This window comes from Anomaloglossus baeobatrachus, chromosome 9 (assembly GCF_048569485.1).
Source record: "Anomaloglossus baeobatrachus isolate aAnoBae1 chromosome 9, aAnoBae1.hap1, whole genome shotgun sequence".
NCBI classification, from domain to species: domain Eukaryota; kingdom Metazoa; phylum Chordata; class Amphibia; order Anura; family Aromobatidae; genus Anomaloglossus; species Anomaloglossus baeobatrachus.
In genome coordinates this window covers 90,878,184-90,904,173 of record NC_134361.1, presented here as the reverse complement: position 1 = coordinate 90,904,173, position 25,990 = coordinate 90,878,184, and the positions used below count along the sequence as shown (strand labels likewise).

General features: G+C 42.1%; 1 protein-coding gene across 1 annotated transcript in view; it reads left to right on the top strand.

Moving 5' to 3' along the window:
- The window catches only part of LOC142251251 (vascular endothelial growth factor receptor kdr-like), a 337,728-nt gene that overhangs the window by 297,154 nt on the left and 14,584 nt on the right, over window positions 1-25,990 (top strand). Inside the window, exons 22-27 of the mRNA XM_075323879.1 lie at window positions 7,531-7,628; window positions 13,590-13,712; window positions 16,111-16,222; window positions 20,697-20,796; window positions 20,982-21,087; window positions 25,570-25,694. Of these exons, the coding sequence (XP_075179994.1) occupies window positions 7,531-7,628; window positions 13,590-13,712; window positions 16,111-16,222; window positions 20,697-20,796; window positions 20,982-21,087; window positions 25,570-25,694 (664 nt within the window). The remainder of the gene's footprint in view (window positions 1-7,530; window positions 7,629-13,589; window positions 13,713-16,110; window positions 16,223-20,696; window positions 20,797-20,981; window positions 21,088-25,569; window positions 25,695-25,990) is intronic.

Genomic DNA, 25,990 nt, shown 5'->3' with positions numbered 1-25,990 from the left:
TCAAACTCTGAACAAAGTTGGATCAAAGTTGGATCATTTGCATAATTGACCCAAGTCTCTTGGATGAGAGAATCTATGGTCATTGGCACCTGCTCTAAGAAGAAGCGAGCAGTTGTGCTGTGCACGATTATTGATTGCTGTAGCCAACTAATTCCCCATAGCATATCACATTGTTACATCAGGGAATGTTGTGTTGTGCTAAGAAGGCAACATGACGGATGTCAATGTTGGAACCCAGTGGCCGCTACTCCTATGGTTGCGCTTTGGTGGCTACAGCTATATTTTATACAAAAGAACACTCTGAATAAGTGTGAAACATTATTTGTTTCATGCCTAGTACAAGGCCTGAGTAGGTGGCACATTACACATATTTCATCTTTGATCTTCTATGGTTCCTTGTGCCATAAACAGACTACTCAGGACCTACAGATCTAAACATATAGCCCAACGGATTTGTTTTACCTGAAATACTCTTTAAGTTTTATTGCAGCTCTTGGAAATAGTGCAATCTGGGATGTGGCCCTCAGACTAGAAATGGTTGTACACCCCTGATCTGAAGCAAACAATTATAATCATTATTAGTATATTAAGAGAAGTGTGGCTGCTGCCAAGAAAGTTGAAGTTCTGATGACAGTAATGTGTATGATTCAGCTATTGATGACTTGGCAGAATAGATACTCTATTACTGGGAATGATCTTGCTGTTGTTGGCAGTGTCTAGAGAACATTTTGCAACATGGATATATTTGGTTATATGCATATTGGTGGTTATAGTTAGTGATGGGCGAACTCATAGATAACCGGGACCGGCGGACCTAACTGGATTTTGTAAAATCCCAGATATCTGGCCTGACGTCAGTCCTCATATTGAGTCTATGGAGACCAGAATCCGGAGATTAAAATGGTGGTAGAAGGGATAAGGGGATAGGAGCAGGCACGCTATACTTACTAAGGCTTTTGCGCGGCGTTAACGACTCCTTCAGCCACCCATTCACTTCTGGGGCCACTCATTAGGCTCATACATATGCACTGCTTTCCCCGCCCACCAGCATCTGTTATTGGTTGCAGTCAGACACGCCCCCACCCTGAGTGTTAGCTGACTGCTTCCAATCACAGGTGCTGTGTGCGTCTTTTGTGATATAAAAATAAATAAAAACAATTTGGCGTAGGATCCCCCATATTATGATACCCAGCACACATAAAGCATGGCTACAGGCTGTAGCCCCAGCCATGTGTTTATCTTGGCTGTGTATCAAAATAAGAGGAGCTACATGTGTTTTGTTTTTTTTTAATTATTGAAATAAATAATAAAAAAACCTGGCATGCGATCCTCCCCCATTTTGATATCCAGCCATGATAAAGCTCAAGAGCTGGGGGCTGGAATTCTCAAGTTTGGGAGACCCATGGTTATTAGGAGGCCCCCAGCCTAAAAATATCATCCGGCAGCCATCCAGGATTGTCGCATCCATTAGATTTGACAATCCCAGCACTTTACTTGATTTTTCCTGATTGCCTTGGTGCTGTGGCAATCAGAGTAATAAGAGGTTAATCACAGCTCACAGCTGCCACTAAGCCCTTGATTAGTAATGGGGAGGGTCCATGAGACCGCCCCCCATTACTAATCTGTAAGTGAAAGTAAATAAACACAAACACCTAGGAACATGACCGAACGCTGTGAGGTTTAGGCAGAGACTGAACCGCAATATTAACCAAAAAAAGGGACCAAAGATCCATATCTGTCTAAACTTTAAGCAGCGCAGATCCCACCATGTTACTCGTATATAGAACCAAAAAAGGTGTTTCTGCAAGTAAGGACTTATCAATAATTCATACAATATCCATCATGATTAGAAAAAGTATCAAATTTTATTCAGTCATAATTGGAGTACAATATTATATTATTTTATTAAATGCTGGTGTACACAGAATTTAAAAGAACCCTACCCCATAAAAACAAACAAAGAAAAAACTGGTGCGTTGTGGAACAGTCATAGTATCAATAATTCATATATCATACATACATATAAATTCCTGGGTATAAATAGGCAAGGGCGCATCCAATGATTGCCCACAGCTATAATGGAGTGCCACTAAAGCTCAAAAAGTTTAAGTCTTAAACCTGCAGTTTGCATTTCATATTGCGGCCAGATCTATAATCCATAACCGTATGGGTGGAATAAATAGTAGGATTAAGCTGTTTTTCAGTTGACAAAAATGATATATTATTTATGGGAAACAAAACACAATGTTCAAAGGCAATATATATATAGCCCAATCCAATACACAGGGGCACAAGGCTTCCTGTTAAAGGTAAAGAGGTTTTCCAAATATTAATGAAATTGTATTATTACAAAGGATAAATCCCAACATTCAAAGATATTTTATCAACCTGATATTTGCCTTATATCCAAGATAAATAACCACCATTAAGGTTAAGATAATTCAGAGGGTCATGGTTAATGTACCCAGATGGTGGACCACAACGCCCAGCACCTCAATGTAATCACTGGTGCGTTATAGAACAACCATAGTATCAATAGTTCCCATATCACATATATAGATATAGATTCCTGGGTGTAAATGAGTAAGGACACCTCCAAAAGTTACCCGCAAGGTCTTATACCAAAGGCAAAACCACCTCCATTAAGGTTAGAATAGTTCAAGGAGCCATGATTTGTATACCCGGATGGCGGACCACAACGCCCAGCACCTCGACGCGCGTTTCGCCTCTCGCTTCGTCAGGAGGTGCTGGGGTAGCCGTGGGGTCACTCATATATAGTAAGAGCCCACCTGGTGTCTGATTCGGCGCGCGCCGCACAGCGGAGGTCGCATCGTCCACTTCCGCCGGCGTCCCGGAAGGCGTTCTGCGCATGCGCAAAGAACAACCCGCAATTGGGCGCCGGCAGAGGGGGCGAGGCAGACTCCGATATGCAGAGCGCGCTCTGACATCAGTGTGGCCGAGTGGCCATATTGGAAGGGGGCATAAGTGCTGGCAACATTCAGACAGAATCCACATGTATGTTATAGCTTTCAGGGCGGTGATTTTAGTAAACAAGATTATATGCCATACAATCTAATAACATATGGGAAGGAAAACCTTATAAGATATAAAGAATTCAGTATGGATTATTCGGAGAACATAGTCAGACATGTTTCTAGAAATCTGACATCTAGTGGACGAACCCCTGTACAACATTGGAATATACTCAGTGATAAGCAAAAGGGGGCATAATGCACAAATAAGAGATCTCATATAATGACAGGTATTCATTCTGACAGAAAATCTCCCCCCATATTGCTATATATGGATACATTCACAATATTAAATATGGACATAAATGCAAAAGGGTAGTAATTTTTGCTTCCAGATGTTTATTTCCTCAAGGTATAGCTCTCATAATCCAGGGAAACCTTCCCATGCTTTTATTACTTCATCCCGTCCCTATGCAACATACATGTAGAGCGTTCTACATGGAGAAAAAAACAAAAGAAAATACAAGAAAACATAATTAGAGTGACCAAAATTATATAAAAGGCGAGATATAGAGTGGCAACAATCCGGCAGCAATACAAGATCAACAATCAGTGCCAAGTCAAAAATACATATTATATGTATATATATATATATATATATATATACGTATATATATATGTATATGTATATATATAGTCAGATCAAGGAGGCCAAAAGATGGGGACAAAGGCAGCACAGCGGGGGATCAGGGCAGGGGGACCACATGGCGGAAAGGGAGCCACCGGGGGCAAGGTCTTATAAAAAGGGTTTAAAAGAGATGGAATCATTTAACCCCCTTGGTTTCTCCGTTTCCAAAACTGTGATCCACCTGACCTCCCTCTGCGCCAGAATTCTCTTGGGATCACCCCCCCTAGGACTCAAATATATTCTATCAATCCCACGGAACTTAAGAAGACGCCAATTGCAATTATGGCTCTCCCTAAAGTGCTTCGGGATGTTCTTCAATAGCTCAAGTGACTGAACCGCGATGAGGTTAGTTGCGGTCACAGCTGGAGGTTACCATGGTCTTCCCCCTATGATTGCAAATAACCTGACCCCAGGTAACCTCAATGAACTCTCACTGAGTTCACAGACCTGCATTTTTTGGCAGAAAACTGTGCTTTTTTGCCAAGAGATGCAGATTTGGTGATGAATTTTTCATCATGTTCCTGGCAAAAAAACTGCATCACTACCACAGTCTTTTTTTTTTGCTAGGAGGTGTAGATTGGGTGCAGGAATATGGTGTAAAAAGTTCAGCACCAAATCTGCATCTCTTGGCACAAAAGTGCAAAAACCGGTTTTCACTTAGTTTGGGTGCAGTTTTCTGCCAATAGGTGCAAATTTGCACCTCTTGAAAGAAAACTGCACCGAAACAGCATCAAAACCATTTTTGTGCAATTTTTTTGGCAAGAGATGCAGATTTGGTCCTGAATTTTTTACACCATATTTTTGCACCCAATCTACATCTTCTGGCAAAAAAAATTCACCACTACCGCATCTTACCGCATGCGGTAGTGATGCATTTTTTTTGTCAGGAGGTGTAGATTGGGTGCAGGAATATGGTGTAAACATTTCAGCACCAAATCTGCTTCTCTTGGCAAAAAGAATGAGTTTTCTGCCAGAAGCTGCAGGTCGGTGAACTCAGTGAGAGTTCATTGAGGTCACCTGGGGTCAGGTTACCTGCGATCATAGGTTGAGGACCGTGGGAACCTCCAGTTGTGACCGCAACTAACCTGAGTGACGTTACCGCTCATCGCGGCTCAGTCCCTACCTGAACCTCACAGTGTTCGGTCATGTTCTATGATCGCATGCTGTGCCTTCAGTAATGTAGGTGGAATTCACGTGGGACCTCATGTGGATTACGTTGGACCTGCAGGGGTGTTTTGAAGGTGAAATGGTGAAAGAGGGTGTTTTTTTTGTCTTCTATTTCAAATAAAGGATTTCCTAGGTGTTTGTGTTTATTTACTTTCACTTAAAGATAAGTCATGGGGGGGTCTCAAAGACACCTGCCATTACTAATCTAGTGCTTAGTGGCAGCTGTGGGCTGTGATTACCCTCTTATTACCCCAATTGCCACTGCACCAGGGCAATCAGGAAGAGTCGGGTAAATTGCTGGGATTGTCACATCTAATGAATGCACCAATCCTGGCCGGCTGCAGGCTGCTTTTTTTAGGCTAGGGTGTTCCCAATAGCCATGGGCCTCCCAAGAGAATACCAACCCCCAGCTGTCAGGCTTTATCATGGTTGGGTATCAAAATTGGGGGTGACCGCATGCTGTTGTTTTTTAATTATTTATTTTAAAAAATGCATGCGGTTACTCTTATTTTGACACACAGCCTAGATAAGCGCACGACTGGGGGCTGCAACCTGTAGCCTCATACTTTCTCTGTGCTGGTATCATAATATGGGGGGACCCTATGCCAATTTTTTTTATTTACTGTACGATATAGACCCACAGTCTTGGTCTGTGATTGGAAGTGTCAGACACACTATCAGTCAGGATGGGGGTGCGTCTGACTGCAACCAATCACAGACGCCGGTGGTCGGGGAAAGCAGTGCATATGCGTGAGCTGAATGGGCGGCCGCGGAAGCTTGCTTTATTATTTTTTTCTTCATATTGCCTTTATTTTTTTGTATTACCTGAGTGCCGGCCTGGATCATTATCCTGAATTCCTGACACCCAGATACTTTTGAAACTTTGCGGATCCAAACTTTTACAGTCCGGTTCCGCCCATCACTAGTTCCAATGGAAAATTAAGTAAATCATTGGTTTTACAAGATTGCCATTTTCATACTTCCAATCGATCCATGCTTGAAGCATAACCATCATTTTCATTTTTGTTTCATAAATCAATAGTACACATGGAAATACGCAAGTTTGTAATAATCTTATTGGACAAATCTGCTTCTTTCTCTGCCAGAATTGATCAGTCATTATCAAAATTCTCACTTCAGAGGTAAAGTCTGTATTCAGTGAAGACTTTCCCATTACTGAGATAGGAGATGAGAGCTGCTACTGATAAGATTCCATGTAGATATGAGAAGAGAGGAGCTAGAGGCAAAGGGAGGAGCTAGGGGCAGAGAGAGAGGAGGAAGAGGCAGAGGGAGGAGTTAGATGCAGAGAAAGGAGGTAGAGGCAGAGAGAAGAGGAAGAGGCAGAGGGAGGAGCTAAAAGAAGAGGCAGGAGTTAGATGCAGAGAGAGGAGGTAGAGGCAGAAGGAGGGGCTAGAGACACAGGGAGGAGCTAGAAGCAGAGGAAGGGGGTAGCGGCAGAGAGAGGATGGAGAGGCAGAAAGAGGAGGAAAAGGCAGAGGGAGGAGCTAAAAGAAGAGGGAGGAGTTAGAATCAGAGAGAGGAGGTAGAGGCAGAGGGAGCAGCTAGAGGCAGAGGGAGGAGTTAGAGTCAAAGGGAGGGGCTAGAGGCAGAGGTAGGAGCTAGAAGCAGAGGAAGGCGGTAGAGGCAGAGAGAGGAGGGAGAGGGAGGAGGTAGAGGCACAGAGGAGGAAGAGGCAGAGGGAGGATCTAAAAGAAGAATGAGGAGGTAGAGGCAAAGAGAGGAGGTAGAGGCAGAGAGAGGAGCTAGAGGCTGAGGGAGGAGCTAGAGGCTGAGGGAGGAGCTGTAAAGAGCTCTGCCCCCTCCTCCCTCTTCTATCTACATAGAATCTCATCAGTAACAGCTGCCATCTCCTATCTCAGTAATGGGAAAGATTCTCAGAAAGATCTATGTTCGGCCCATAGATCTTAACAGCTTATATACAAAATAAGAAAAGCATGGATTCTTCCAGGATAAGACATTGGATCGTTAATATCACAGTGTTATTTTATTCAGTTTTCAGTGACTTGCATGCCTATATAGACGGCTTAGAAAGGTTAATCCTACTGAAAGAATCTCTTTATTATCAGTAAGTTGTCTTCCACTTTATCATTGGACGCCCTGTGGTTTCTGTAATGTCTTCTAGTGACATCCATTGCTGGAATAGATACACACAATGGTGACATGTTGGTCACAGGCCAGTCTTCGTCTCTGGTATATATTCTCCTGCTATTCTGTTTTTTATCACTTCTTTTTATTAGACCTCTTTTTGGCTTATAAGGTCATTCCTGTTTGTTTAATAAAAAAAAACAATGAAGTCGGCTTTTGCTTTGAACTACATGAAATGTGGCAGTCACATGCCAACCAGATGCCTGCCGGACAAACCTTAGCAGAAAATGTGTGCCCTGCTCTGTGAACCTTAAGGGTATACTAATCAGAGCTTGTGTGCTGAAAAAGGGGTGCTCACGTGCTTTATCAGTGAGAACTATACTGTACCTCCACAGCCAAGACATGTCTGCTGAACTTTATATCCTACAAAAAAAACAAACAAATTGCAGGAAACAATTATAAGAGAAATCTTGAGGAAAGACGTTGGCTGGGAAACTATACTGCTGCTGCAGACCTTTAGGAGAAGATCCCGACAGCTCTCACTATTCTTCACTAGTGATTTACAAATTCCAAAATGTTTTTCTTTTATTTTTTTAGATCCGGAAGATGTGAGCAAGAGACAACTAACAATGGAAGATCTGATTTGTTACAGCTTCCAGGTAGCAAAGGGCATGGAATTCCTGGCATCGAGAAAAGTAAGGATTTCAGAACCGCTCAAACCCCACCACATAACCTTTGCTTTCAGGCCAATTTGCAAGCTAATGCATTCTCCCTTACCGCCAATGAGACTACACTTCACATTGTTTATGCCGGGACGTATTATTATTTAGTAAATGGAAAATTTAACCAAACATTTCATTTTTAATCAACCGCACTTTGCGAAATTCCATTTCATGTTGCAAAAGTTCTAAATGTTTTGTATTTATTTTACTCTGCACGTTTTCTAACTACATGAGTATATAAGTAGACAGGCAAACGTTACAGAGCACAAAATCATCATCTAGTACAAATACTATTAAAGAGAAATTCAAATTTTATTTTTTTTTATACTTTTGCAAAGTTTTATAACTTTCCATGGTGGGTAAATCACTTAATTTGGGAATTTGTCTTCATCCCTGTAAAAAAAAAAAAGCATGTAAGTGGCTTCCAAACCTCTGCTTTAACCAAGTCTTGTTGCCTGCCTTTAGCTGCATTCATATCAGAACGTAGTCGGCAGATGCTGGCAGTGAAAGGGTCAGGTATCAGTTTTCCAAGTGATGTCAATGCAGCTGAAGGCGAATAATGGGGGAAAGCCGCAGTTTGAATGCTTTTATATTTGAACATTTTTATAACTGTCCATTCTGATTTGATATTTTGAAGATTTGAAAAGTTTTATAACTGTCCATTCTGGACAAACTGAAAAAAAAAAGTTTCATTACTTTTTAAATAAACAAAAACAGTTGTTATGTGACGCCCCGTCACAGGGTATTGTGCAATCTGCCCTTCTGCACAGTATCCACTCCTCCTTCGTTACCGATCCTGGTCCTTTGGTGTTGCTAACAGCTTAGCCAGTCAAAATCTTAGGAACACTTTGCACCGAAACCACCAGACATACCATTGGGGGGCCTGAAGGGAATAGGGCCGCCCACATGCGGGTTGGTGGGGGAAAGTGGGAAAGTGACAGAGAAGTGAAACAGGAGTGAAAGGAGTAGGAGGTGAAAGGTGACTCTCTGAGAGGGAGAGGTCACCGTTCCTGTGCAGGGCTCCTGAAGTTTACTAGGTGGCAGACGTTGGTCTGGGCCTGGTAGGAGCTGGAACCCCGGTCGCAGAGGATCGCGTCAAGGGGTACGGACTGCCGAGAAGGGCAGCCGGTGGCCTTGAGCTATCACCGGGCAGGGGCCAGGGCACGACGGGGTACGTGGACCCTAGGCCGGGAAGTAGCTTCACGCATCCCGGTAATTTACCCGACGGGTGTGAAGACTTCAAGATTCACCCCCAACTCGCTCCAAAATCGAGGTACTAGCGCACCAATGGGATAGGACTTTCCCAAATTACAGTCCAAAGAAATCCTACGCGTGAACCCTGAGAGGAAGCTCACTCCATTAGCCATACGGGTGAGCAGGACCTGAAAAGTTTCAAGCTTGAGGGTCCAACTAGTAAGAAGGTGCCACGGAAAAGGCCACAGGCTAACAGCAACACCAAGGGCACGGATCCACACGTGCTCCCTCCATGCTGCAGCGGTACTCAGAATTCTGGTTTACAAGCTGTCAGATTTGTTATTCTTGGACTCCGTGAGTACGCTGAAAAGCCCCTTTTCCTCTACCCAACGGCACCCCAGTCACCAACACCCAACGGGCCCCGGGGCACAAACCCCCTACCCACGGAGGGGTTAAACATCCTGCTGCTACACCATCGCCACCGGGCTCCCCAACAGCAGCGGTGGTCTCCTATATTACCACGCACCGTGGGTGGCGTCATGAACTTACACATCCCCTGTACATACCTATCCCCTCTTTTTTGACCATGCGAACCCCCGGGTCCGGAGACCCCTCGAGCCACCGCGGCTCCGGATCCAAGCGGCTCGGCCGCTGGCACGGGGGCGGTACAGTTACTTATAAAATCAATGATAATTTTTTCTCTCAAATTCTACAAATTTTTTATAATATATAGTTATAAACAGAAAAAGTAAACATGAGATTTATCACAATGTAGGCAAGAGGAAATTGAGGTAGTTGCCCATAGAGACTATCCGGATCCAAATTTACATTTTGTATAAAAAAAATGGAAAGATTTAAACACCTCATAGGTTTCTACAAGCAATCTGTCCACTCTTTCCATGCACGAGTTTTGATATATTTTCACCAATATGAACTGTTTGAATTGGATTTCTCCAGAATTAAATATTACACTACTGTGTTATTGTAATAGTTTTAAAAAAATGTTTCTGTTCCTGGATAGTACCGATGGATTTATTGTTATAAAACTCATTGCTAATTATTTGTTTAATAAGAGGTCCCGATAATATCTTCATTGTTGGTGAGAAGAAACCTTTTTATTGGCTGGCCTTCCCAATAGCAAAAGTCACAGCACAGATAAAAAGGAATCTGTCAGCAGGTTTTTGCTATGGAATCTGAGAGCAGCAGGATGTAGGGGCTGCAACCCTGATTCTAACAATATATCACTTAAGGGGTACTTCACACACAGCGAGATCGCTGCTGAGATCGCTGCTGAGTCACGGTTTTTGTGACGCAACAGTGACCTCATTAGCGATCTCGCTGTGTGTGACACTGAGCAGCGATCTGGCCCCTGCTGTGAGATCGCTGCTCGTTACACACAGCCCTGGTTCATTTTTTTATTGTTGCTCTCCCGCTGTTAAACACACATCGCTGTGTGTGACAGCGAGAGACCAACAATCCTGAATGTCCAGGGAGCAGGAGCCGGCGTCTGACAGCCTGCGGTAAGCTGTAACCAGGGTAAACATCGGGTAACCAAGGTGGTTACCCGATATTTACCTTCGTTACCAGCCTCCGCAGCTCTCACGCTGCCAGTGCCGGCTCCTGCTCCCTGCACACGCTAAGCTGAGCGGTGTGCACTGGTAACTAAGGTAAACATCGAGTAACCATACCCGATGTTTACCTTAGTTACCAGTGTCCGCAGCTTCCAGACGCCGGCTCCATGCAAGCGCAGCGTCGCTTGCACGTCGCTGCTGGCTGGGGGCTGGTCACTGGTCGCTGGTGAGATCTGCCTGTTTGACAGCTCACCAGCGACCATGTAGCGACGCAGCAGCGATCCTGACCAGGTCAGATCGCTGGTGGGATCGCTGCTGCGTCGCTAAAGTGTGAAGGTACATAGGCTGTGTGTTGTTGTTACAATAACATCATTGTTACAAGAGATTATTACTGCAAGATTGTCTCTCGTGCCTCTTAGTCAACTGCTCTGTATAACCTCGCCCACACCACCAACTAGCAGCTTTCAGTCAATGTAACGTGTACACAGGAAACTGCCAATTAGTGGTGTAAGTGGGGTTATATAGAACTCAGCATTCAGAGAACTGCTAGATCTGCTGCAGAGAAAACAGTTATTGTGTGAAAATGGCAGCATGCAGACCAGCAAGTGACATATCGCTGGAACCAGTGTCTCTGACCCTACATTATGCTGCTTTCAGATTACATAGCAAAAACTTGGTGACATATCCCCTTTAAAGGTAGTTTGCCAGCCACAGAAGGAATCTGTCAGCAGGTTTTTGCTTTAGAATCTGAAAACAGCAGGCTGTAGGGGCTGCAACCCTGATTCTAACAATGTATCACTTAACAGGCTGTGTGTTGTTGCAATAAGATCATTGTTACAGGAGATTATAACTGCAGGACTAAGTATCTCATGTCTCTTACCAATAAGTGACACATCGCCTAAATCATGTCTCTGACCCTACATTATGCTGCTCTCGAATTACATAGCAAAAACTTGGTGACATCCCCTTTAACCTCTTCACGACTGAGGAAATAACGATACGTCCTAAATCATGAAGGGGTGATCAACAACGGCTGCTGCAGTGAGCTGGTGGTGATCCCCACACATGTCTGCTAATTTGTATAGCAAATGGGTGCCTCGCAGGTACAGGTGGATCCATGATCCACCCATGCCTGTTAACCCCTTAGATTGCACTGTCAAAATGTGACAGTGTGATTTCAATTGCTGCAGCAGGGAACGCGCCTGATGGTGCAATGGTGATCATGGTAGCACAGTGTGTGTGGTGATTCCTGTCGCTATTATGATGTAGTTCCTGTTACAGCTGACAGAGCGCTGGCTGTAACAGGAAAGCATCATTTCTGCTGATAAGCGCAATGCTGCTCTGATCAGGAGAAATGAATGTGCAATCAGACTGCTGATCCTTATAATCCCCTAGAGGGACTAGTAAAATAAAAAAAGTAAAGTAAAAAAAAAGTTTTAAAAAATTTAAGAAAACCCTAAAAGTTCAGACCACTTCCCATTCGCCCCATTCAAAATGAAAGGGTTAATAAAATAAAAAATATACACATATTTGGTATTGCTGCATTCAGAAATGCCCGATCTATCAAAGTATAAAATTAATCAACCTGATTGATAAACAGCGTAGCATCAAAAAAAATTCCAAATGCCAAAATTACGTTTTTTGGTCTTCACAAATTTTGGGCAAAATACAATAACAGGCGATTAAAATGTAGAATCTGCGCAAAAATGGTACCATTAAAAACATCAGCTGGAAACGCAAAAAATAAGCCATCACTGAGCCCTATATCCCAAAGAATGAGAACACTACAGATCACAGGAAATGGCGCAAAAAGTGCACCACTTTTTTTTGGACCAAGTAACTCTTTAAATAAATGTAAACCTATACATGTTTGGTGTCTACAAACACGTACCGACCTGAGGCATCACACCAGCACATCAGTTTTACCATATCGTGAACATGATGAATAAAATATCCCAAAAATAATCATGCAATCACACTTTTTTTGCAATTTTTCCGCACTTCGAATTTGTTTGCTGTTTTCTAGGTAAAACCTAGGCTGCTTTCACATTGTGCTTTTACTTACGTTCAGTGGTCCTGTCGGGGCATCCATCCGGACTGCCCTTCCCCCACCCCGCAAAACGTGTTTCGGACGCATGCACCGACAGGGCCATTTACTATAATGGAGCAGACTCCGTTAGCATGTGCTCTGTTTTGCACCATTTTCGGGCATATACGTTTTCTGCAGGCGGACACCAAAACGTAGTCTACTACGGAAAATTGCCCGATCATGAAGGGGTTAAAGGGAGTCCGCTTGCCATTTATTACTTTCTACGCTATTTACTTAACCATATAAGGGAACTTCGCTTCCCTTTTTTTGCATTTGATTGACAGAGCTAGCATATACTGAGCGCACGCTGTCTGCAAGTGAAAGCACACTCATACGAGCAGCATAGTTTACATACTTGGATAAAATTGCTTTTCTAGAGAACAGAGCAGGCTGCAAATAAACTAAAGGAACCATTTTTATAGAGGCTAAAGATACGTAACTTGTTTACTATGCAGCTTGGGATTGACAGATTCCCTAAAAAGTCAATAAATCATTATGAAAACAGTAATAAATTTTATTCCAATTTTGGAATTCTCAGAATAATAACTGTGCACTCGATCATTAAAAGCACTTCTGTAGAAATTTGATTTAAAGACTTTTATTTTTAACTTATTTACTGCACAGTCCCTTTATGGAACATTTGTATATTATGAATATTAGGTCAATAGTAATAATTAAGATATAAAATAGAAGATTGCATGTTGCCTTTAAGTTATAAGATAACCCATTTCAAATTATTGAAATTATGAGAACATTTTGGTGACAACATTCATATGGTCATCAAGAGATTAATTTTAACCTGAAAATCTCAGATATATTAATATGTGATTGCTGTGAACCTACGGAGTCCCACTTTCTTGTTTCGTACACTGCTGACCAGGACTTTCTGAAGCTTCCTCTTACACGTAAATGTCTGAGCATTGTATTATATAAGACAATGGACAAGACATTTTAGTTTTTCAAACTCCATTTGTGTAAACCCTTTGAGAATATTATGTTTGAGTTGAATGGACTGGAATGTATGTTTATTGTTTATGGCATATCCTGTGGAGTGCAGACGTTTCTTTTTTTGCTTTATAGTGTATACACCGTGACTTGGCAGCCAGGAACATCTTATTGTCTGAAAATAACGTGGTGAAGATCTGTGATTTTGGCCTAGCTCGTGACATCTACAAAGATCCAGATTACGTGCGCAAAGGAGATGTGAGTACTTCGCTGGCGGGGTCTGTACTGCTTATGCCATATGTATAGGAGCCAACTATAGAGAGTGAAGAGGTCATATCCAGCCTCCGAAGCTAAACTACCCTATATATTGTGTCATAGTGGAGGGCTCTTTTATAGATTTTGCATTGGGGCCCTAAAGTTTTATTATTAAACCTTAGCTTGTACATTTGTCTCAAATAAAAGATTTAGATTAGCACCTTAGAGACAAGTATAGGCCTAACTGGTTTGTTTAATGGGTATCCATCTGGTATGATCAAAACAGACAGAATATACAGTCCAGCAACAACTGCATCTATATCTATAAGTTATCCCTATTAAATGTTATCTCTTACCTACTAATTAAGTAGATGGCCATACATATCCAATCCACACCTCAACTCCTTGAAAGGATTATCACAGGGGTGGCCATAGTGAGGCCCATGGACCACATCCGGCTCTCTGCCTGTTCCAGTCCAGCCCGCAGACAGAGACAGCAAAATGGCTGAAAACAGTGGACCGTGGGCCACGCTATGCCCTCTACCGCTGCCTCCACTGTACAAGTCTCAATACCCCCACTATCTGTATCTTCAGGATGCATTGGTGGAGGATGATCCCACTGGCTCCATCTTCCACCAATCAGCATGCAGTACAGCATGTACTGGGCGGAGCATCAGTGCACCCTAGATCAGTGCAGAATGCTGGGGGATTGGGAGTGAGAGGAGAATGTGTTGGTTTTTTATGTGTATTGGATGTTTGCATGTATTTGAACGTCTATATGGGATCTAACACTGTATATACAGGGCTGTGTGGGGGCTCAGAAATGTACATAGGAAGCAATATGAGGGCTCATCCTGTATGTAAGGAGCTATGTGTGGGCGTATACTGTATATAGTGGGGCTGTGGGTGAACTCATACTGTATATCGGGGCTATGTGAGTGCTTATACTGTATATAGGGGACTATGTATGGGCTCATACTGTATATAGGGGGGTGTATGGGCTCATCCTGTATATAGAAGGCTATGTGAGGGCTCATCCTGTATCTAGGTGGCTATGTGATGGCTCATGCTGTAAATAGGGGACTATGTGGGCTCATCCTCTATATAGGTAGCTATGTAAGGGCTCATACTGTATATAGGGGGCTGTGTGAGGGCTCATACTGTATATAGGAGGCTATATAAGAGCTCATCCTGTATGTAGGGATCTATGTGTGGGCTTATGCTGTATATAGTGCGGCTGTCTGTGGGCTCATACTGTGTGTGAGGGCTCATATTTTATGTAGGGGACTATGTATGGGCCCTTTACTGTATATAGGAGGCTATGTGAGGGCTCATCCTGTATGTAGGGGGCTATGTGAGGGCAAACTCATCCTGTATGTAGGGGGCTATGTGATGGCTCATGCTGTATATAGGGGGCTGTGTGATGGCTCATGCTGTATGTAGGGGTTAATATGAAGGCTCATACTGTATATAGGGGCTTTTTGGGGGCTCATACAGTATGTTATATAGGGGGTTGTGTGATAGCTCATTCTATTCATAGGTGGCTATGTAAGGGCTCATCTTGTATGTAGGGGACTATGTGAGAGCTCATCCTGTATGTAGAGGACTATGTGATGGCTTGTTCTATTTATAGGGGCTATGCAAGGGCTTATCCTGTGGGAAGGTAGCTTTGTGAGGGCTCATACTGTATATAGAGGGCTGTGTGTGGGCTCATATAGTATATAGGGGCTTGTGCGATGGCTCATCCTGTTCATAGAAGGCTATGCGAGGGCTCATGCTGTATATAGTGGGGGCTGTCTGTGGGCTCATAATGTATGTAGGGGGCTGTGTGTGTACTCATACTGTATATAATCAGATGTCAGCATACTTAATTCTTCTCAATATTAAATGATACAATAATATTAATATAACATAGTTATAACTAATGTATTCATATTGAGCATAATTAGTTTCAGCCTGTTGGTATGGTCCTCCAAACCAGTCATGGTATCCCATGCGGCCTCTTAGAAAAATTGATTGCCCACCCCTGGATTAGCATACTAGCGTTTATATATATTTTTCTTGTATTGTGCTGCGCTGTATCATGATCAGCATTAATAATCCTACTGAAGGTATAATTTGTAGCACCTCATGTTCCTCAGTGGGGGAGGTAACCATTGGCTATTTTAGAAAGACTATAGTCAATAAATTCAGTGCATTTAAGCATGGTGACCTTAAGATAGGATCTAACATTTTATCTGAAATAAAACAAATATCGGAGTCTTTCTAAAGAACTGTAAGTACAGGCATTACAATGGGCATGATGTGACCTGTGCTCCTGATTACAGAATGCCGACAGCATGGCACTGCCTGGCAGATCTTGTGCTCCGGGCATGATGATAAGAGATGTTTCTTCTTCCAGGCGAGGCTACCTCTGAAGTGGATGGCACCTGAAGCTATATTTGATAAGATCTACACCACACAGAGCGATGTCTGGTCCTTTGGTGTGCTATTATGGGAGATATTTTCCTTGGGTAAGTTAAGGAGACAAACTCTACCCAACATACAGTCTGAACTCATATGAGAGACAAGGAATTACGTCAACAGTCAAAATGGAGACATTTTTTATAATGCACTTGTACTTGATATGGTCTGTTTCCTATCAACTGTGAAAGCACGGATTTCCTTTACGAAGAAGGTATGCCAATAATTTATTTTTTTCAAAGGCTGTTCAGCACAAGTCCTTATGTGAGATTAAGACAGTCTCAGATACACCGAGGAGTAAACAAGGCTAAAGTTCACTGAGGAATAGTCTCAGGAGCTTTAGAGATAAGGAAATATAATAATTTTACAATTAGATTTTCCTGTTTTTGTTTATTTTTATAGTTTTTATAGTCTTAGCTACAGTGGATAAAAAAAAGTCTATGTACCCCTGTTAAGATGCCAGGTTTTTCAATTGTAAAAAAAATCATACCGACAAAAATAATTTCAGAACTACTATTTAACATGAGGTTAAATGTGATTAGCTAATTCTGAACACAACCACATCCCCAATTATAAGGTGTTCATAATTATGCAACCACATTATTTTACTCTTGTTTTTATTTCAGTTTATTTCTCAATGAATTTTATTATGATTGACATTAAAGGTGTTAAAAATTCTGAATTGATACTTTGGTATGATATGACAAAACCCTAGTATTTTAACAGGGGTATTGACACTATACAAATTTTGAGTTGAGTTAATTTTCCCTAGCGGTGTTGCGGCACGAAAGTGCAACACTTGATACTAGGTTTCCTTTCAGATTACAGCTGATTACTGGGAGTGAGGCAGCCAGTCCCTAGCTCATCATTGAGAGACCTTTGTACAAAAAGGACTTGTGTAGCGACATGCAAGTTTTAATACAATGTGCAACTTAACGGGTGTAGTTAAAATAGTGGGAGTCTTAACAAACCCATCTATTGTTGCCCTAAATAAAGTGGGTCCTGCGCCTTCAAAGCTGTTCAAGCTTTGTCATTACTAGGATCTGTGAGCCACATGTAGAACCACTAGCGTAAGGCCAGATACAGATAGTTTGGAAAACAAATAGACAATTAGTAACTGTGGATAACATAGCCCTGTCTGGAAATAATAGCATGGACATACTCTTAGGCCGGCTGTACATATTGATTACATGTATGCTTAGCGCTTTCTTGGCCAAAGTGTCTCTTGGTCAAAGTGTCTTAGCCGAGCGTGTATGGGTAGACGGTAGTGACCTGCTATTGGTTCCTGTCGGTTGCATACTTTCCCTGAGAATAAAAAGATTGGGTTTAATGAAATCCAGTTACCCAGACCTTCTCTTCCCTATCATCTGTCATCAGTAGAGAGTCAATAGGCTGCCATAAATATTAGCCAAACATGGTGGGGTCACTGACGTTAAACTAATGTATATGATCAGCTTTAGCCAGGAAAGTTTTCTTGAAATTTGAATTTTGCTGAACTATTTATTGCTTTAGTTTGAACTTAAGGACTATATACTTGGCTTTGCCCTTCTAAAAGGTCTGCTAAAACAAGTACTGGCACTGTAGATACATGACACTGATTGTTTGCAATTTCAGTCATTTTGTATGTAGACTTGTTAACCCTTTATAATTTATTTTTATATGTAACCTGTCATGATTCATGCCGCAGCATGCATAGGAAATCAGCTCCCTCGTATGCTTCAAAGAAAAACATAATGAAAAACAGGGGTCTAGGGAAGAAGTGACGAGTTGACTCTTGCTTCTCTGTGCCCGCTCAGTCAGATTCCCATACACACATAGGGAGCACTGGATTAGAGAATAACACACCGGCCTGTAATGCGGAAGTTATCTCTCATTCATGCAACACGTGTTTCAGGCAGCAAGAATTGTCTCACAGGGGCCCTTTAAGTTTAGTAACCCAATAATTAGTTATTCTGGTAGACAGAGCAATCTGTATAAAAAATGTAGAATCTAAACGCAATATTTATGTATGATTGGCTTTAGTGTTATGAAATAGGCAGAAGTGCACAGATGGAGAGTCATTGCTAGAGATGAGCGAACCCGAGGTGTTTAGTGTTCATACAAAACACAGACGTTACTAAAAAAAAAACCAGAGTTTCGGTTCGGCGTTTCGGTGCATATGCAAACCACCGGCGTGAGCATCGCTGTACTCAGGTACGCTCCATGCTCAGACCAGTGCGAGCTGCCTGCAGTGTTTGGTTCACACTGGAGATGACAACAGCGTGATTGGATGTAGTGTGCACCGAAAAATAAAAAAGGAAAACCCCTACCTGCCCCTGGAAGTGTTCTGTTTATGGCTGGCTGCATGTTGGTGGAGAGCAGAACTGCTCAATTAGTGACTTCCATCGGGGTTCAGGTCAAGTCCGAGTCACAAACTGAACTTTATCTAAAGTCCGACTGAACCTGCCGAACTGAACTTGAATTGGTCCACTCATCTCTAATCATTGCTTCAACAGCCAGTTTAGTTTCTGTATCCATAAGCAAATGCACGATTACACACCTAATGTAACCTAAAAACTTATCTGGTACTTTATTTATAGGTGGGAAGAGCAGAATCGCGGTCATTTCGACTTTATTCATTTTTATCGTTCTATTTAATGACAAAAATAGGGAGAAGACAGATTCTAAAGCCTGCTTTACACCTTACGATTTTGCATACGATATTGTATGCGATCGTACCCGCCCCCATCGTATGTGCGGCACGTTCAATTTGTTGAACGTGTTGCACAAACGATTATTTCCCGTCACACGTACTTACCCTTCCATACGACCTCGATGTGAGCGTCGAACACCCACTTCCTGGAGTGGGAGGGACGTTCGGCGTCACAGCGACGTCACGTGGCAGCCGGTCAATAGAAGCGGAGGGGCGGAGATGAGTGGGACGTAAACATCCCGCCCACCTGCTTACTTCCTCATTGCCGGCGGGAGCCGCAGGACGCAGGTAAGCTGTTGTTCATCGTTCCCTGGGTGTCACACACTGCGATGTGTGCTACCTCGGGAACATTGAACAACCTCACATTCAATTTTTAGGAATTGAACGACGTGCATGCGATGAATGTTTTAATGTTCAATCGCAATTGCACGTAGCTGTCACACGTTACAATATAACTTATGATGCCGGATGTGCGTCACTTACGACGTGACCCCGCCGACACATCGTAAGATATATTGTAGCGTGTAAAGCCTGCTTAATTAAAAATTAAAATGCTTTTGTCTTCTATCCTGACATGTTTGTTTTATTAAATTCTTGTATTGCGTATTTTTCATGAATTTTATAAATAAGTTGACAAGTGATTGCATCTACTAAAGTGTCAAGCCAAGAGAGTTGCTATGTCCTAGCTCTACATTCTAGAGCCTTGTTTAATATAATTAACATGTACATTAAAAGACTTATTACAAAATTTTCATGCGATCCTATACACATTTCACATCATGAGATAACATGATGTTGAAGGTTGCGTCTTTGGCCTCTTCGTCTATTGAAGCTGTTTTACTTCTGGAGGTTGTAAATGGCCCCCTGTAATACTAGATTGGTGGGCTTTGTGGAGTCATCAGCTTAGTTTGGAGACATCTGCACTATAGAAAAGATATAGAATGGCCAAAAATATATCAAATAGTTAATATGGTAATTCATTCAGCAGTACAACATCTGAGGTCAAGTCCCTGAGATTGCATGTAAAACATAACCAACAGTTGGGGTAATGAGCTTTGTAGGAATTATTGGAAATACATATTATTTGGCATGACTTAAATGAGTTTTCTAAATATAAGAGCATGGTGCAATAGGGTTTAATTACCGGTCTAGGTGAATACCTTTGGCAATTGTTTCATAAGTCTGAGTGTTGTAATCTAGCAAATTTGTGAGGACTTGTAGCAAAAGGAAATGGCTATGTGTGGGTTCCTTTTTGAGATTTTTACACTCAGGATACAGACTGTTTATTAATGTTTCATCAAAATTTAGCAACTTTCTTGAATGGTAGGTTCTCAGACGCCCTTCCTGATATTTTCTAATGAATGGATTTTTTTTGTATATTGTTTTAACGTTGTCCTAGGATATTTAACATATAAAACTTATCCTTCTAATAGTGTGCCCTTTACCTGTACTAAATTATAAAACTTATAAGTGGATCTACACATCAAAACTACATTACTGTCTTAAGGCCACAAAAACATAAGAATGAAGTTGGCCAAAACCGATAACTCCATTGGGCAAATTTCTTAGGTATGGGGGTCTCCTTACTCTGCCTTGATAGATACTGGCATGTATCTGCCAGCAACTTAGTCTTCTTTTCTAATACAGACCACATGGATGCTCGGCTACACTGGCATCACGAAACGTAGTGCTTGTCTGAATGAGCTTCCGCCAGCTATATGATGTGTATGACTATACACAGTAAGAGTGTAATAGACATACAGTATGTGCATGATGTGTATGAGTATACACAGTAAGAGTCTAATTGATATATTGCTTATTTGACGTTGTAGGTGCTTCTCCTTACCCCGGTGTACAGATTGATGAAGATTTCTGTTGTCGACTAAAGGAGGGAACTCGTATGAGACCACCAGAATACTGCACTCCTGAAATGTAAGGTGACATAATTGAGGGCTTTTGTTATGTAGGATTGTGAAAAGTGAGGGAGTACCTTGCAGTGTAATGGGCATTTATTTGCTAAAGTTACACATGTAAAATAATTAAAAATAATTTCTTGAATAATTTGGTGCACTAGGTCATTTATAGGTTTCATCCACATACACTTGTTTTATTTCTAGATATCAGACAATGCTTGATTGCTGGCAAGGAGTCCCAACAGACAGACCAACATTTACTGATTTAGTGGAACGCTTAGGAGACCTTCTTCAGGCCAATGTTCAGCAGGTTTGTGTCTTACAATATAATATTAAAGGGGTTGTAAAGTATGTATATTTATTTTCAAATGTTATTGTATAATATATACATATTTCATTAGACCTATTTCTATATTATTATTATTTATTATTTTACCGCCGCTTATTCCATGTCGCTTTACTTGTGAAAAGAGGTATACATAATTAAACCAAGTACAATAATCATGAACAATACAGGGCACAGACTGGTATAGGAGGAGAGAGGACCCTGCCCGCGAGGGCTCACAGTCTACAAGGGATAGGTGAGGATACAGTAGGTGAGGGTAGAGGTGGTCATGTGGTAGTATAGTGAACTGAGGGTTACTGCAGGTTGTATGCTTGTCGGAAGGGGTGGGTTACCTTTGAAGGTTTTCATGGTAGATGAGAGTCTGATATGTTGGGGTAGAGAGTTCTACAGTATGGGGCATGTTCAGGAGAAATATTGTATATGATTGTGGGAGGAGGAGATGAGAGGAGAAGAGAGAAGGAGATCTTGTGAGTTTGGAGGTTGCGTGCAGGTGTTTACCGGGAGACTAGGTCACAGATGTATGGAGGAGACAAGTTGTAGATGGCTTTGTATCTCAAGGATAGTGTTTTTGACATGGAGTTTTTGGGGCAATGAGATGCCAGTGACGGGATTGGCAGAGACCAGAAGTCAAGGAATAGTGGCAGGAGAGGTGGATTAATTGGGCAGTAGAGTTTAGGATAGATTGAAGGGGTGCGAGAGTGTTAGAAGGAAGGCTACAGCACAGGAGATTGCAGTAGTTGAAGCGGCAGATGATGAGGGCATGCACTAGTGTTTTTGAAGAATCAGAATCTTAGTAAAGGAATGTATATATACATATACACATGAATTCGTCTATTGCTGCATATGTACTGTAAAAAAAGACAGCTTTTTTGCACAGATTTGATCACAGTATTGTGCTGCCCTCACACCCGTGTAGACCCAAGGACAGGCACAACCCACAACAATTAGCAATGTTGAAAGGAGAAGCAGTAGTGGAGTTACTTGTGCAAAAAATATCTTTATTATTTAAACAATCAATAAAAGCTAAACATGGAAAGTGCTAGTGCAAAAGTTAGGTGAGAATGCAAGCGCCTACAGCTCACAGAATATACTGAAACCTGAAGTGGATATCATCAGGAACAATGGAGATACATGTGGGTACGTATTTGCAGCGTAGTAAGTAGAGTGCAATAATTACAGGCATGTGCCATCAAATACACATGAAACACGTCTAAAAGCTTACCAAATAGAATAAATAGGAGTGCAGGCACAGAAGCTTTTGTGCCTGCATTCATATTTAAAGATTTTTAAAGGGAAGTCTGTCACCAGGTTTTTCCCTTATGAGCTGCAGCCACCATCAGGGGGCCCTTATATACCGCATTCCAGAATACTATATATATAAGAGTCCAGGCCGCTCTGTAAAACGTAAAATAATACTCACCTAGGGGGTGGTCCAGTCTGATGGGTGTTGCTGCTCTCCAGTCCATCACCTCATCTCTGCTCCGTCCTCCTTCTTCTGAGGCCCATGTGCTTGACACGTCCCTCGTCATCCACACAGGCCGGCATCGAGGTCCTGCACAGATGCACCTTGATGTACCCTGCTGAGGGTAGATCAAAGTATTGTAGTGCGCATGCGCGGATGATCTTTAACCTTTCCTCACGCCTGCACATTACAGTACTTTGATCTGCCCTCAGCAGGGCAAAAAGAAGTGCATGTGCGCAGGAGAGCAATGCCAGCCTGGGCTGGATGGAAGGAGGATGGAGATCGCAGCAGAGAGGAGGCGCCAAACCAAAGAGCAGCGACACCCATCGGACCCTCTAGGTGAGTATTATAAAAGTGCTTTTTATGTTCTACACAGCAGCCTGGGCTCTTATATATGGTATTCCAGAATGATGTATAAAAGGGCTCAGTGATGTGTAACGCTTGCCTGGATCAACAGACTCAGATGGGATGTGATGGACAGGCTAGAGGGAAGCCACTCACCAAGCAGGACCCCCAGAACCCTGAAACCCTTTAACCCCTATACAGGGATTTGGAATTACACAGGGCCCTGGAGATCACTACCTGTGGAAGGCTGCAGTCCGATGAGAGTAGTCGTCAGGAATAGCAGAACAGGGACAGAATCGGCAGGCAAGGACGTAATCAGAAAACGTAGCAGAGGTCAAATACGGATCGGGCAGCGAGGTACAAACAACAGCAGGCAGGAGGGTAGTCAGGAAACACGCAGAAGTCAGCACACAGGAATCACAAAACAGAATAGGGTGGACCAGGAGCCAGGAAATCAGAACTATCTCTGGCAAAGGTCAGCAGACAGGAGGGGAACTAAGAAGGATGTGGTGTCTTCCCATTGGCTGTAGCTGAACGCTGGCAACTTCACCTGGAAGACACACGCCACCCACAGTCAGCCAGTGGTACTGCAGATCCCAAGATAACCCAGCCCAGTGGATGATTGGAGCCTGCGTCCACCGGTGCCGCTGGCATCGACTCTTCTCCCATCACCAGCACCATCCACGGCAGGAACACGGCGTCGCCTGGCGATCGAAGCAGAAGTCGCTGGAGCGGACTCCGGTGGTGTCGTAACATGGTGGTGGCCGCAGCTTATAGTCACCAAATCTGGTGACAGGTTCCCTTTAAAGATATTTTTTGCACAAGTAAAGGCCCTGTCACACACAGAGATAAATCTGTGGCAGATCTGTGGTTGCAGTGAAATTGTGGACAATCAATGCCAGGTTTGTGGCTATGTACAAATGGAACAATCTGTCCAAGATTTCACTGCAAACACAGATCTGCCAAAGATTTATCTCTATGTGTGACGGGGCCTTAACGCCACTACTGCTTCTTTTTTCAATATCACATTTATCTGTGCCTAGGCTTCAAATAAACTGGGGGAGCATAAATATAGAAATCCTCTGTCTCTGTGTTCTTTTGGGTAGCTGTTCAACTAGCTTCTAAGCACGTGATCACTATGGCAGTCATTCTCTCCAGCAGTCATACCATAGTGTCTAAGCACATGACAGCCATGACCAGTGATCACAAGGGATCACATGAAGTTTAAAGGAAACTGTCATCTGGTTGATAGTGCCCAAACCACAAACAGCATGAATCAGATCCTTCCTGCACAATTCTCTAAATCCTCCTGCATTTCATAGAAAATATACTTTAGATCCCTCTAAGGACCATAGCTGGAGATCAGAGTAGTGTGGCTCCACTCTCAGCCATCTTCTCCCATTGCCGCTAGAGGTGACTTATAGGTATTTCTCCATATGCACACATTTTGTAGACCCATCAGTCACCTCTAGCAGCATTGGGAAAGGTTTGAGGCAAAATTATATTTTTCTGATTCATTCTAGACACCGTATGAGCAGCCTAAATCAGGTGATAGGTTCCCATTAAGTTTTCTCTTACCAGTAAAACCAGTGAGTGGCCATATACAGCATGAGATCAGCTACCCAGTAGTGGATTAGCGTTAGGGGGGATCGGAGCAGCATCGACACTGGAACAATAGTGGCTTAAAAGTGAGATATATACTGTATATATATATATATATATATATATATATATATATATACAGTCATATGAAAAAGTTTGGGCACTGCTATTAATGTTAACCTTTTTTCTTTATAACAATTTGGGTTTTTGCAACAGCTATTTCAGTTTCATATATCTAATAACTGATGGACTGAGTAATATTTCTGGATTGAAATTAGGTGGTCTGTGGATTGTCCTTGACTGTTCTCACCATTCTTCTTCTCTGCCTTTCTGATATTTTTCTTGGCCTGCCACTTCTGGGCTTAAGAAGAACTGTGCCTGTGTTCTTCCATTTCCTTACTATGTTCCTCACAGTGGAAACTGACAGTTTAAATCTCTGAGACAACTTTTTGTATCCTTCCCCTGAACAACTATGTTGAATAATCTTTGTTTTCAGATCATTTGAGAGTTGTTTTGAGGAGCCCATGATGCCACTCTTCATAGGAGATTCAAATAGGAGAACAACTTGCAAGTGGCCACCTTAAATACCTTTTCTCATGATTGGATACACCTGCCTATGAAGTTCAAAGCTCAATGAGGTTACAAAACCAATTTAGTGCTTTAGTAAGTCAGTAAAAAGTAGCTAGGAGTGTTCAAATCAAGAAATTGATAAGGGTGCCCATACTTTTGCACCGCTCAAATTTTGTTTAAATGCAGATTGCACATTTTCTGTTAGTACAATAAACCTCATTTCAATCCAGAAATATTACTCAGCCCATCAGTTATTAGATATATGAAACTGAAATAGCTGTTGCAAAAACCCAAATTGTTATAAAGAAAAAAGGTTAACATTAATAGGGGTGCCCAAACTTTTTCATATGACTGTATATACTATACAACTTTTTTAATGTATTTTGTTGTACTCTATTTATGTTTTATTACTTTCCCTGTAGAGCTAACATAATATTATCTATTTGCTCTTTTAATGACCATTAAAGGAAGGAAAAGATTATATTCCTTTGAACACTGCTTTATGTATTGCCGGAGATATAAGCATAAAACCTGGAACTGAGGAACAAAACATAAGAAACTCCATGACACGGTGGAGTACACTGGAGTCCGGGTAAGAAACATAGTAAGAAACTGCAAACATACAATGTCTCCGCTCATAATGTGTTGATTGCTCTAAAAGTTCTAAAATACTGCAAACAGGAATCATTTGGTATAGAAAACTCCAAAGCTTCATAATACTTTTCAATAAGTGTTACATTACATCTCTTGCATTTACAGATATACTTATTTCCTGTATGTAAGTGCCGTCCTGACATATGTAGTGCACCTGCACGCAGGGGTGACCTATGTGACATGTGAAGTGCATCAAAAACATATTGTTTAAAGCTGTTTTTATAGTGTTGATTC